We start from the raw sequence: 13,934 nt of genomic DNA on the forward strand, positions 1-13,934 counted from the left end.
ACCGTCATCGACCGCTTTACGCGATGGCCTGAGGCAATACCGATGATGGAGATCACTGCTGAAGCTTGCGCAACTGCTCTCGTATCAGGATGGATATCCAGGTTCGGCTGTCCCACTCAAGTTACCACCGACCAGGGTCGACAGTTCGAATCAGCTCTCTTCAAGTCCATCACGTCCATGGTGGGAGCCAGGCATTTCCGTACGACATCTTACCATCCAAGCTCTAACGGGATGATTGAGAGACTCCATCGCCAGCTGAAGGCAGCAATAATGTGTCACAATACTAGCCAATGGACCGAAGCTTTACCACTGGTGCTGCTCGGTATTCGTACTTCTTGGAAGGAAGACATTCAATCTTCTGCTGCCGAGCTGGTGTATGGGGAACCTTTACGCTTACCAGGACAATTTCTATTTCCATACGAAGATCACACTACCAGTGATGTTACTTCCTTCGCGGTACGCCTAGCTAAACAGATGTCTAGCCTTACACCTACACCAGCGGCATGGCATAGAAAAGGACCATTTTACGTACCAAAAGATCTGCAAACTTCTACCCATGTCTTCGTGAGACAGGACCATGTTCGCAGACCCCTTGAAGCGCCCTATTCTGGTCCACACAAAGTGTTGAAACGTCATGAAAAATTTTTTAAGGTTGAAGTCCACGGTAGAAAGGTCAATCTTTCATTAGATCGGCTGAAGCCAGCTTTTATAACTCGAGAAGCTATAAATGTTACAGATACACCTCCTACTCCATCCCCAGCAACCACTTTGTTACCTGCACCAGAGTCCGAGAAGAAGACAAGAAGTGGAAGACGAGTGCGATTCCCGGACTACTACCAAGGTTAGCTAGAGCAGAACTTCGATCGCCGTAGCGATCTCGGAGGGGAGTGCTGTAGCGAGTCTGAGTGCGGCCCTGCGCTGAGTACGGCCCTGCGCTGGAGCATCGCACTTTATATAATATTCGTCGGTACTCGCAAAATGTTTTCATTCGGTTGAGTTCGAGACAAAACATACGCTGGTGCTTCGCTATTAACATTTGTATTATTTGATCGCTATTTAATTAAATATAAAATTGTAATTAGTGGTATCATTTCACTGCAACAAAACTATAGTTGGTACCACAACCTCATTCAACCACATAATACCTCATTATAACAAAAAAAAAATCCAAATAAAAAAAAAATGTTAAGGGTGGACAACCCTAATCACTTAGGGGTATGAAAAATAGATAGTAGCCGATTCTCAGGCTTACTGAATATGCATAAAAAATTTCATGAGAATCAACTTATGATTATCGATAAAGTTGATTATTGAAAACACGAATAAAACAACATTTTCTGAAAATAAATCGTAGCTAGATCGATTTATTGCCCCCGAAATCCCCTGTATACTAAATTTTATGAAAATCGTTGGAGCCGTTTCCGAGATTCAGATATTATAAGTATATATTTATTTACAAGAATTGCTCGTTTAAAGATATAAGATTTCCGAAGTCAAATTTAACGTTAGATCTGTCGTAGAACCTCAAAGTAACTAATTTGAAGAATATGCCACCTTTTAGAATAAACTTTTAAATTATGAAAAACAACAAATAAAAAACAACAGAAGAAAGTTACTAAACAGGATTTACATAACTAATTGTTTTCTTATATTTTTTTTGTCTATTTTTAAAAGCGCCTTCTTACCTTTTGTTCTCAACTCGAAAACAGCACAAACAGGAAGTTCGGGACGAGCTTTCCTTGATGCACACAATCCAAAGTTTATCCGAAAGTTCTTAACACAATCGATGTGAATAGACGAAGACTTGCCATTGTCTCGAAAATAGAGCATCTGGCGCCATGCCAATATATATCCGCAAGGGAATGTTGTTTAAATTTATGGTCACGCACGCTAAGGCTTTTGCTCTGAGGCCACAAACTTACTTTTCTAATAGGAAAAGTGGGCCAAACTTTAACTTTCGGCCCCCTCACGCTAGTCTGTAAACAGGCCTAGCGTCCACGTCAAATTTACATTATATGTAGATACATTAAATCCAAAAAATGTGTGCGTTGATATTTTAGAAAATAAATAATGTGTTAGTTTAATAACTACAAATAAACTTATATAGTAAGCCGAACTAATAATTAATTTTTAGTAGTGGCACTTTACGGGTGGTAGGACGTCTGTGAGTCTGTGACGTCTGTGAGTCCGCACGGGTAGGTTACACCGCCCTGCCTATTTCTCCCGTGAAGCAGTAATGCGTTTCGGTTTGAAGGGCGGGGCAGCCGTTGTACTGTTAAAATAGTGTGATCTTAGATGTCTATGGGCTCCGGTAACCACTTAACAAGTTGGGCCGTGAGCTCGTTTGTAAGCAATTTCTTTTAACCTTGTTGATTCTGATCAGGATATTAGAGCGAAGTTATAAAATTATTGTATGAATCGTCATCGACTCTTGATACGTGTGCGAACTTCACAAGCCGTTCGCCATTAAATTAATATTATCGTACAACTATAATTGTTTTTTATTTATTTTTCATTTGCCTTTGTAGGCAGACGAGCATACGGTCCACCTGATGGTGAGTGGTTACCGTCGGTCATGGACGTCGGCAATGGCAGGGACAGAGCCAAGCCGTGGCCTACAAAGTCATTTGAGCCGTTTTTTTCGAACAGGGGCCTAACCTCGTGTATGAGGTTTCCGCCTAGGCGGTGTGCGGGGTCTTGACCGAGGGCTCAAGGATATTCTTAGAGCCCTACCCACCAAACGGTTCACCGCCCACGGCCACGGCTGCCCGAAATAATGTTGAACCTTTTTTTTCCGGCCTTGGGAAATAGTGTTGAACCTACACTAATATATTTTTTTCTCTAATTAAACAGTTAGTAAAAGATAAATCTAGTTCTTGTGAAGCCAGGTTAGAATTTGTGTAGAACTTTGACATGTGGTCGTATAAAAATTGACAGAACCGTCTTAAATGATTACAGTTAAAAATTCCAACTCAAAATTATTGTATTAAATTAATTAATACTCGAACGCAATTACCAAAATAGCCTCCTTACAATATATTAAGAAACGCTAAATTCACAGAAACGGATCGAAAACATTTCATAATTTTCCCGTAAAGCAATTTTCATTTGACCTCCAACGTTTCATCGCTTTCTTGTACGTCTTGCTTTCATTTCAACCATAATATTATTATTCTTCAAACGAAGTGTTAAGCAATCAGAGCGACATTTTCATGATTTTATTTTTAATGTAAACATCGTTCACGACTTGTAATTCATTAATAATCTTTGTAAAGCTATAACATTACATTTGATTTTATCTAAATTGATACAAAGAGTATTTTAGGTCTTAAAATGAGTATAAGTTAGTACTTAAAGTCGTCGTGTCCTGAGGTTAAGACGTCCAATGACTTCATATTGTAATAGATAATAATAAAAAAAAAAATTAAATATGTTAAAAGAATTATATTTTTTTCTAATGAAAAACGTAATTATCAAATGTTCACGAATGACTTCAACGATGAAGGAATAATATTGCGGAATAATAAAAATAAAACCCGAAAAGATTTTTAATTGAATTTAAATTTTTAATTACTATTATCGCCGTCTTGTGAGCCCAAACGGGTAGGTACCACCATTCCTGCTTATTTCCGGGTCGAAGCAGTAATTGGAATGGCGAACCGTTCCAGTTTTTTTTTTCGGATGATTCGTTTCCTTCTTCTCTACTATACTTGAGACCTTAGAACTTGTATCTCAAGGTGGGTGGCGCATTTACGTTGTGTATGTCTATGGGCTCCAGTAACCACTTAACACCGGGTGGGCTGTGAGCTCGTCCAACCACCTAAGCAATAAAAAAAAAAAATCTCTTTTTGGTTCTATCATTTACATTTTATTATTATGAACATATCCACTTGTGACGTTTGAGAACGCACCTTTCTATGATGCGTAAGCCGGAACGCACGAGAAGTGGGAAAAAGAAGATAGTCTATGACACGGGACCTTTTTACCGCCAAAAATTTAAAAAAGGACATAGGACAAAAAAATAATGTGTATAATTTAAAACTGTGTAAGCCGCTGCAACAATAAAACTTCTATTGTCTCAACAGTGGTGTTAATTATGAGTGATCCAAAAACACGATTTTCCCGCGAAATACAGAAGGGACTCTCTCTATACGGACTCCCTTACACTAAAATTTATATTCTCACATACCAAAAAGATTAAAATGTCACATTTTATTCATTTCTCTATGTTTTTGTAATATTAATAGTAATTAACATTTCACATTACAATTTAATAAAATTACAGTATTGAATACACGAAAAAGTTTTAAATATAATTTATTAATTACAAAAAATATATTTGAATAGGTACTCTATGTTTTAAAGTTGTCAAAATGTGACAGCCTCGATTTTTAGTCATTAATATTTTTTTGGAAATTTGGTATTTTCTTTTGCTACCTAACATTTTAATATTCGCAATGCAATCCGTTGTGACGTTTGAGAAACCGCTTCCACATCTGAGCCTGCCTGATTGGGATGCACGACTGTACGGTTTGCAGGTAAATCCAATACCGATGTAGTGCCAATTGTTCTGAAACAAGTCTTCGTGGTCTACCATAAACAAAATTGAAACAATAAATTTTTAAATCAGCTTTAGTTTGCCTATCTGAGTTGTGAGTTCTATTTTAAATTGGCTTTGGTTTTTGCTCTGGAAATTCTGAGTGGATATTATCGTCCTGGCTAGTACTGCCAGAAAGCCAGCCAGTTATTAGTTTTACTGAAAAGGAAGGACTATTCTTATTGCAAACAATTGGGCCCCAGCCGTATCAAAAGGAAGTTTATGTTGCCCATAGGCTCCAGTAACTACTTAACGTTAGGAGGACTGTAAACTCGTATATCTGGTCACCGTCCTCGTCGAACCCGTTGCTTGCGACGAAGTGCTCAACGAGCGAATTAACCCATAGACACAGCCCACTTTCTCGCCGGATCTTCTCAGTGGGTCGCAATTCCGATGCGGTGGTAGATTCTACGAAGCACTGTTCTTGCTATGGCCAGTGTTAGCAACACACCCGGTTCGAGCCCTGTGAGCTCACCTACATGTTAGGGCGAAGCTGAAATAGCCTCTCAAGACTATCAGCATAGGCAGAAAAAAATATATTGAAAACTCGTACACAGTATTAAAAAAAGAGTTCACTTCATTATTTATTGAAAATATAAATAGCTACACGAAACTCTGCTATACCTTTCAATTAACAACAGATTCGAGTTCAGCTATGATCATACACCAAAACGGCCGTCTGGTGTAGTGGTAAGTGACATGGTCACTACACAGGGGGGTCGAGGGTTCGAATCCCGCCAAGGGAAGATATTTGTATGATAAATATAAATGTCTTTTCCAGGGTTATGGATGTATATTAAATATATGTATGTGTATAATAAAAATCTTACATTTATTCCGTTATCTGGTACCTGTAACACAAGTTCGTTACGAACTTATCACGGGACCAGTTAACGTGGCGTGATTGTTAGTAAATATTTATTTATTATTATTATTATTATTATAATTGAAGGCTGCAAGCTCGTTCGCCCAACAAATTCAATAAAGACAAGATATATCATATAAACATTTCAACTGAAAAAAAAAATTTACTTGATAACGTGGCAATTTCACAACAAACTCACTTTTCATTGTTTTGAACATTACGGTCACGAGTGTGAGATTCATGGGATAATTATTGTCCCGGGCGACTAATATAAAATTTTGTAAACATGGATAGCTCTCGCTTAATAATTTTATGGTTTCGACTTTCGGAATTCGATTAATGACGGTAGGTGGTGGTAGGTGGTAGGTAGGTGGTATGGTGGTAGGTGGTAGGACCGATTGTGAGTCCGCACGGGCAGGTACCACCACCCTGCCTATTTCTGCCGTGAAGCAGTAATGCGTTTCGGTTTGAAGGGTAGGGTAGCCGTTGTAACTATACTGAACTGATATTTCAAGGTGGGTAACGCATTTACTTTGTAGATGTCTATGGGCTCCAATAACCACTTAACATCAGGTGGGCTGTGAGCTCGTCTACCCAACTAAGAAATAAAAAAAAATAAAAAAATACGTTTACTGCTATGTACGTCACCAGTGCCCTACGCGGCGCACTGCAGCAGCTATGTCGATCTTTCTCTTACTATGGCTCCGTAATATCTAGTAGACTTTAGGAAAGATACCTAATTTCTAAGATACCTAAAATACTAAAATGTACATTAAAAACAAAAGAAGACAAAGTTAGGCAATCCAGAAGCTTACTAACAGAAATCGACATAATTACTTCAGTGCGCCACGTAGGGTAGGGCACCGGTGACCTACAAACTTGAAAAGGTCCCGTATGATTTATGTACATGTATTTTGATAAGACTATTTGGATGGACTAGCTCATCGTCCACATGATCAGCGCAACGACCTGAATGGTCGCATTCAGGTTCCACCTCAAAAATATGAGGTTGATGTCTGTCTGAATTGCGTTGTATAACAGCTATCCCACCTTACAGACTGGTACATGCAATGGCTTCGGGATGGAAGTAGGCGTGAGGGTGGTGCCTATCAATGCGGGCTGGCTAAAAGCCTCGCTACCGATTACATACCGGCGCTTGGTTTTATTATATTTTATGATGTTAATCCTGTATCTTGGAACTTTTTGATAAACGCGTATAAGGCACGTAATGCATTAAAAATTGCTACCTGCCCTAAGGAATTATCCGTTTCTGGTTTAAGGAATAATTCAACTTAACTTGTAAAAGAAATATTTTTGACGAAGCTAATATTCCTCTTTTATTTTTACTTTTCTTTTTCCTTTGCTTACTGCCTCGTTTGGTTTGTGTATTGATAAATTAGAATTATCTCAATCTAAGAAAATTACATCGATTGGCTCTGATAGCTTGTAGAAATTTTGGTCAGGGTTGATTAGACAGGTCAAACAACTTAGTATAACAGTATTAAAAAATATTTAAAAAAATAATATCTTACACCAGTCCCCGTATATTTAAACACAGTTGGGCATGAAGGGAAGTGATGCATGATTTGATCAAGAACTAAGCGACTTTATAATAGTCAAGAAGAAAAACCGGTAATACTATCACCCATAAATGCCTATACCCATAAATATATCTAGTTATTTTTTTGCAGCTTATATTAAACCAGAAATCTCACAGCGAATTTTCATAAATAAATGTTGCGCATAGAATGTCGATAGGGGCAAAAAAAATCGAAAATCGTTATAATTATAATCGCACGCTTTTTTGCGATTATAACTTTATTTTAAGGTCTCGTCCCAAAACGAGCATTGGTGGTATTAATAATTTTTGTTACAAACAGGTGACTGCCGATACAAGACGAGCAGACGCTTTTGACTTGAGGCACAGTGCCCATCAGCTCCGAAATGAGACGAGGATCAAGACCGAATGGGACAGCTACCACAACAATAACCGACTAAGTGCAAGGCAAGCATTGACTGCGAATTTATAAATTTGCGTTATTAGTGGTGATTGGACGTACTAGTAAGTAAAGTCATAGACATAGCTCAAAGAGTCAGCAAACTGAAGTGGTAGTGGGCTGGCCATATATACCGTAGGTCTGACGATCGCTGGGAGCAGACGGGTTCTCGAGTGGAGACCGCGCAGCGGAAGACGTAACGTGGGACGCCCCCTGGCTATGTGGTACGATGACCTCCGAACGGTGGCCGGCAAAAAGTGGATGAGGAGAGCCGCAGACCGGGCTCAGTGGTGTGGATTGGGAGAGGCCTATGTCCAGCAGTGGACGACTGTGGGCTGTTGATGATGATGATGATGATCGACGTACTGTAAGCCCGTATGAAAGTATTACCATCCTGCTCACTTATGCCGCGAGTAGTCACGCGTACAATGAGTATGTAAAGAGTGGAATAAACAATATTCTATAAGACCGAAACTTAGACCTCGGGTCAAAAGATTGGTGGCGATACTCACGCTATGATGTCTAGGAGCTTTGGTAACAAAATGATGACGTTTGGCCCTTGAGCTCAGCTAATACATACATGTACATATATACAAAAAGATTACTTTAGTACCGGAATTATCATAACTATTGGTCCCGCAGTAGTCGAACTTCGACTATAATTAATTGAAATCATAAGTTTGAACACTGTTATGGTTCTATTGTCAAATATTACTATATTTCTATAGTGACAGATTTCGCCAAGAAAGATAAACATTTTTTTTTATTCCTTATATGTGTGGACGAGCTCACAGCCCACCTGGTGTTAAGTGGTTACTGGAGCCCATAGACATCTACAACGTAAATGCGCCACACACCTTGAGATATAAGTTCTAAGGTCTCACTCAGTCTAGTTACACGGCTGCCCCACCCTTCAAACCGAAACGCATTACTGCTTCACGGCAGAAATAGGCGGGCGGTGGTACCTACCCGTGCAGACTCACAAGAGGTCCTACCACCAGTTACTTATTAACTTTTCTCAATTTGACTACAGACTTTAAGCAATAACAAAAGTTTGACAATAAACAAAGACTATGTGTGTGTGTGTGCCAAATACATGATAGTGTGGGTAATGCATTCTTTATTGATTTAATGTATTTTTAATGCATAATTTAAAAAAAATATTAGCATTCTGCACTTCTTCTCTATAAGCGTGGAAATTTTCATACTCCTCCGTCCGCGTAGTTTTTGTAAAAAGGGGTACAAAGTTTTGCTTCACGTATTAATATATAGATAATAAGCTCGAACTCATAATACCAGTAACATCTAATAAACGAGACAGGGGAATATTTTTAGTTTTGGAATTAAATTCCCCTACATTGTTAGGTACTTGGGCGTTTTGAAATTTCTATCTTCAAACGAGATTAAAAAAACGGTCTATAGCATTTGGCGTACCCTTGAAATTCCTCTTTTCCATGCCGTAAGAAATCCACCTTATGATCGGTCGTGTTACAGTTATTTAACAATAACTATAAGTGCCTATAAATTCTAGCAGGATGAACAAAATACAAAGGAACGGTTTTCACTGACTGGGAAAACAGCGACTAAACAAGATATTTTCTGACAAAGATACATCTATACTTCTATACTATAATATATAAATCTACAGTAGTTTTTATGGATGTTCCGTTATAACTACTGAATCATGCATCCGATTGACTTGAAACTTGATATCCATGTAAAAAATATATGTACTTAATGGATAGGTTAATATTTATATGAGTGTTGGACTCCCTACACCAGTTGCGGGGGCGTTAATTATGAGAATCTTTGTGGGGGTGAGAAATAATAATGTTAATTTTAAATGCCCAGCGAAGCGGGCGGGTACAGCTAGTAATTTATATTAACCCGTATTTGATGAAATAAAATCATCAACACATACTGCCTGAAGTAATTTTTTTGATAAGTAGGTATTTAAAGGCATAGTTTACGAGCTAAGGGTATTTAAAGGAATTTAATATGGACGTGAAAAGAAAACATTGTTTCATTATACAACACTCTTTAGCTGGTTACATTTCGACCACACAAGACACCAGTAATATCATTTCGTGTGCAGGGTTTACGAAATTGAACAATGGAAGTCCACGCTCCAAGAATTGCTTGACCGCATTGACCGCGAAATGGGAAGTTTGAAAGAAGAGAAGGCTTCCACCGAAAGGGAGCTTGAACAACTGAATCTTCCTCTACTAGTCTGCTCAGAATGTCTATCCAACCGTGACGGTAGAAGAAGTTCTGAGTTGACCTACGATCTTGCCGATACTGAATTGAAAAAGGTGGGTTTTATCTGTAGTAAAATTTACTATTAATCCCTCTGCTAAGATTTCGCTTCATAATTTGATTTAAAAACATCACATTTCTTCAGGATAATCTAGTTTTCCAGTCGTGAATGTTTCATAAATAGTTTAGCAGTACCAAGGCGTTTAGTTCGTAGGGCTTCTGATATAGTGCTATCGACTGGAGATGGTGATATCCACTGTCCTAATGGTCTGACAGATACGTCAGTTGTATTATATAAAACCATAGCGACTTCCATTTTATATCTTGTATTTTGGGCTCTAGTTATAACTACTAGGCGGGCAGCGAGCTCCATATAATAAATAAATAATACTGACAAACAAGTCAATTTTAACTTCGAAAAGAATACAAGAATAAAAATTGTGTTAAAATGAAGACTTTTGATTACGTTTGAAAACTTGCAGGAGCTTTGCGTAACAGAAAGCAACAAGAAGATGTTGATAGATCGTTGTCAATCCGCTTGGGAGAAAATTAATAAATTAGAAGTTGTGAAATTCAAACTTCAGTTAGACCTGAATGATAAAACCGAAGCTTTACAAATCGACAAGGACATGCTTAGTCTGGATAAAGACTGTGCTAATATAACATACAAAACTGATTCGTTGAAGACCCCCAAAAGGTTAATTGAATTAAATCAAAACTAAGCTACTTATTCAGTAAAGATAATAACATAATACTTTAGGGTAGCGTGGTAAATATAAGGTAGGTAGTGTGTGTTATGGGCTTAATGAACTAGAATCGCTATCCAGCCTAATTTTATTATTACTATTAATTATAAGATCATAAAAATGACAACACCGCTAAATTTGTTTCGGTTATTCTTTTCAATACCCTGGGTCGTTTGAAAATAGAAAATTTTTCAATAAACAAAATTATGTTTTTAAATTTTTTCTTTGCTTTTTATGTAGCCTAAATGAGTTTATCTGAGCACTCTATTCAAATAAAATAATGTCGATCTTTTAAGGCCCAAATAAATTGTTTTTCAAGCAAAGAACGAGGTCTCAAAGCGGTTTTTGCCCAAACTGAAGTTTCCACTACAAGTTTGTTGTTACGTAGGCACTTTAAAAAAATTTAATTTGTTGAGAGCTACGATATTACGCTGGGTTCGGTGCACCTGAGACACCTTTAAAAGGTACGCCACAGTGCCAACGTCCCTATTAACAAAACAAAATACGCTAAAACTTAATACGAAGAGGATCACGAATTTTCTCGGAAGCATCAACCATTCGGACCTCTCGGTCTCTTAATGAATTTAACTTGTTCAGGTTCACGTTTAAATTATTCCAAAGTAGTGTTATGTAATAAAATGCACGAATTATTTGTCATTAGCAAAGCTCTCATTAAAATATGATAGCTAAATAATAATTCAATTGCATAATGGAATATGCATTGTTATAATACAAAAATAGCAGCGTAATTAAGATGATTTTTACGGCTTACCCTCGAATTTTTATTGTCATTTTATTATCTGACTCTTCGAATGCTTTATACTTTTCTTGGTCACAGAGGACAGAAATAATATAACAGTAAAAAACGCGAGATCAAACCGTAAAAGTAGTTTTAATAATGTATTTGATAAAGAAAATACTAAAAATGATACCGTTAATAACATCTTCGATCAGGATGATAACATATGAGCAATGGTTACAAAAATGCGAATCGACGAAACAAATGGCCTTAGATGAACTACAGGACACGTTGCGTCTGAGGGAGTCTCTCTTCGTAGCCAGGGGTCGCGCGAGGAACGCACTTCAGGCTCAAACTGATGTGACAAACTATATGCTCCGTAGACGCATCTATGACACTCAGCGTGCCAGGAACGAGCTTGATTGGCAAAAAATGAAAGTAAGGGTTGTTTTACTGCAATATATGGACAGAATCGCTCATGGGACGCCAATGTTATTTAGCTGTTAGAACCCAATAATACGGTAAAAACAACATGATTTTTTGCTGCAGTACGTGAGGTTCAATTATCAGTTGCGCTGACAATAGTCAGACTAGAAGCTTTGGCGACAGAAATACACAGAATGACGACATCTCCCGTAAAATCTTCCAATACGCCCTAACTCCTAGGATCATAGTCTCATCACGTAATTACCAAAATCACGTCTCACTATGCCTCGGATGGTGTTATAATATTTGTGGCGAAACTCATTCGTGAAGTTTTCGATCCATAATTACAAACAAAAATGTTCCAAAAAATAAACACCACTTATTAACATTACCTTTTACTTTCCAACAAAAATAGCGTTATGGCCCCTAAAAGGACTTAAACGTTCTATGTATTAAAACAAAAACTAAAATTATAAATTAGTAGAAGGTACTAATTACTTATCAAAGAGCTTATTAACCTCTCAGAAAATTTATTTCTGAGAATAGCAGTCATGTTTAAAATCAAATTTCAGATGGAAGAAAATATGGAAAAATTGGGTACCGAATTGAAAACTATGGGCGAACAGTTTGCTGATAAAGTAAATGCTTTGAAAGTAGCTGAGACTCGTTTGGAAACTAGAGGCTATAGACCAGGAATAGAACTTGCGGCTGATGAAGCGGACGTTGGCTTGAAGCAAGAGGTTCACAGTTTAAGGGAAACCATCAGGCAACTTCAAGAGAAATTAGATTGTGCAAAGTGCGTATTTTATCTGTAAATTTAATAGTCGATTTTGGTATCCTAGATAGATGGGAGAGCTCACAGCCCACTTGATATTACGTCTGTCCGGTTTCCCTAAGCATTACTGCGTCTTTGTCCACTTTCTCTCTAACACGAAGATCGAAGTCGCATTAGTATTGTACATTTATTCGATAATGAACAGGTAAGTACACCAATAGTTGCCAGAGTTCGTAGGCATCTAAATTTTAAGTCAATTTTACAGTGCAGATAGTCCTAGGAAGTAACACGGTAGATAAGTTTTTTTTTTTTTTTTTTTTTTATTGCTTAGATGGGTGGACGAGCTCACAGCCCACCTGGTGTAAAGTGGTTACTGGAGCCCATGGACATCTACAACGTAAATGCGCCACCCACCTTGAGATATAAGTTCGAAGATCTCAGTATAGTTAAAACGGCTGCCCCACCCTTCAAACTGAAACGCATTACTGCTTCACGGCAGAAATAGGCAGGGTGGTGGTACCTACCCGCGCGGACTCACAAGAGGTCCTACCACCAGTAAGTTCCTATAAAATCCCGTGTTGTGTGAAATGGTGTTATATGAGACTACAGAGTTATGTTATATGAGTATAAAAAATTGAGAGTAGTTTTTCTGAATGAAACACTTCAACTATGCCTGTATGTACTTTTTTACCTATTTTACATAAAAAATAAGCAATCAAATTTCGGTTATTCTCATATATTGTGTGTTCATGATGCATAATGTATTTTTTAAAGAAAAATCTCGTTATAGTGTTGTAGACGTATCGTGCTATAAGAGGGTTTTGGGAAAGTTTCTTTTCTTGTTACTTTACCTTTAAAAGCGAAACGCATGAATTTGTAGCATAAATAGACAGTGTAGTAGGATTTACTCGCGCGGAATAAGCACCGGACCAGTATCATCTGCCTCTCCTGAAAATTAAGATTTTAAAATTTCAGAGCAACCTACAATGCCTTGGAGGCTGCATCTATTAAAATCACGATGGACCTCAACGACAAAAACCAATCGTTGGAAACTGATACTCGAGCGCTGGAAATGAGGGCTGCTTTAGTACCCAAGAGACCACAGGGCACGGATAAAAATCTCATCTTAGCCAGTATGGCTGATGAAGTACCTAAAGTGGAAAATTAACCGATCTGCATCGTAATTTTTATAATTTTCTTTTTGATTTTTCATTTTGATTTTTCATTTTGATACTGAACGTTTACTACAAATTTTATAAATAAAGCATTTTAAAATTTCATAAAATATGTTTCACTACAATTCTCAGGTCAAAAGAAAGTCGTTACCCGAAGTCTTAAGTTCATCGTCTAGTCTTAATTTTATTAGATTTTAGAAATTCAAACTGCTGGTAAAAATTCGTTTACTTATAGTTTTAAAGGCAACCCAAATTTCCACGAGAACAAACTTAAATCTGAAACATTACTAGTATTTCTGTCGAATCAATCGAGTTTAAAAAAAATTAAATTCGTAAGGAACAAATTGTCTCAGCTTAG

The 13,934-nt window shown here is 37.5% G+C and overlaps 1 protein-coding gene across 1 annotated transcript; it reads left to right on the top strand.

Annotated features, from left to right (window-relative positions):
- The first annotated feature begins 4,353 nt into the window (after positions 1-4,353).
- Positions 4,354-13,686, top strand: LOC101738694 (tektin-B1). The gene is made up of 7 exons (XM_038011840.2): positions 4,354-4,538; positions 7,343-7,467; positions 9,555-9,771; positions 10,198-10,412; positions 11,416-11,638; positions 12,199-12,422; positions 13,377-13,686. Exons 1-7 carry the CDS (start codon positions 4,458-4,460, stop codon positions 13,567-13,569), a joined length of 1,278 nt encoding a protein of 425 aa, XP_037867768.1. The 5' UTR covers positions 4,354-4,457; the 3' UTR covers positions 13,570-13,686.
- The last annotated feature ends 248 nt before the right edge of the window (positions 13,687-13,934 follow it).

The sequence above is a fragment of the Bombyx mori genome, chromosome 6, assembly GCF_030269925.1.
Source record: "Bombyx mori chromosome 6, ASM3026992v2".
NCBI lineage: Eukaryota > Metazoa > Arthropoda > Insecta > Lepidoptera > Bombycidae > Bombyx > Bombyx mori.

Bases quoted from the DNA above. Each gene is read 5' to 3' on its own strand.
- LOC101738694 (XM_038011840.2), top strand. From the start codon at position 4,458: ATGCAATCCGTTGTGACGTTTGAGAAACCGCTTCCACATCTGAGCCTG. The intron at 4,539-7,342 runs GTAAATCCAATA...TGTTACAAACAG, and splicing joins CACGACTGTACGGTTTGCAG to GTGACTGCCGATACAAGACG. The intron at 11,639-12,198 runs GTAAGGGTTGTT...ATCAAATTTCAG, and splicing joins TTGATTGGCAAAAAATGAAA to ATGGAAGAAAATATGGAAAA.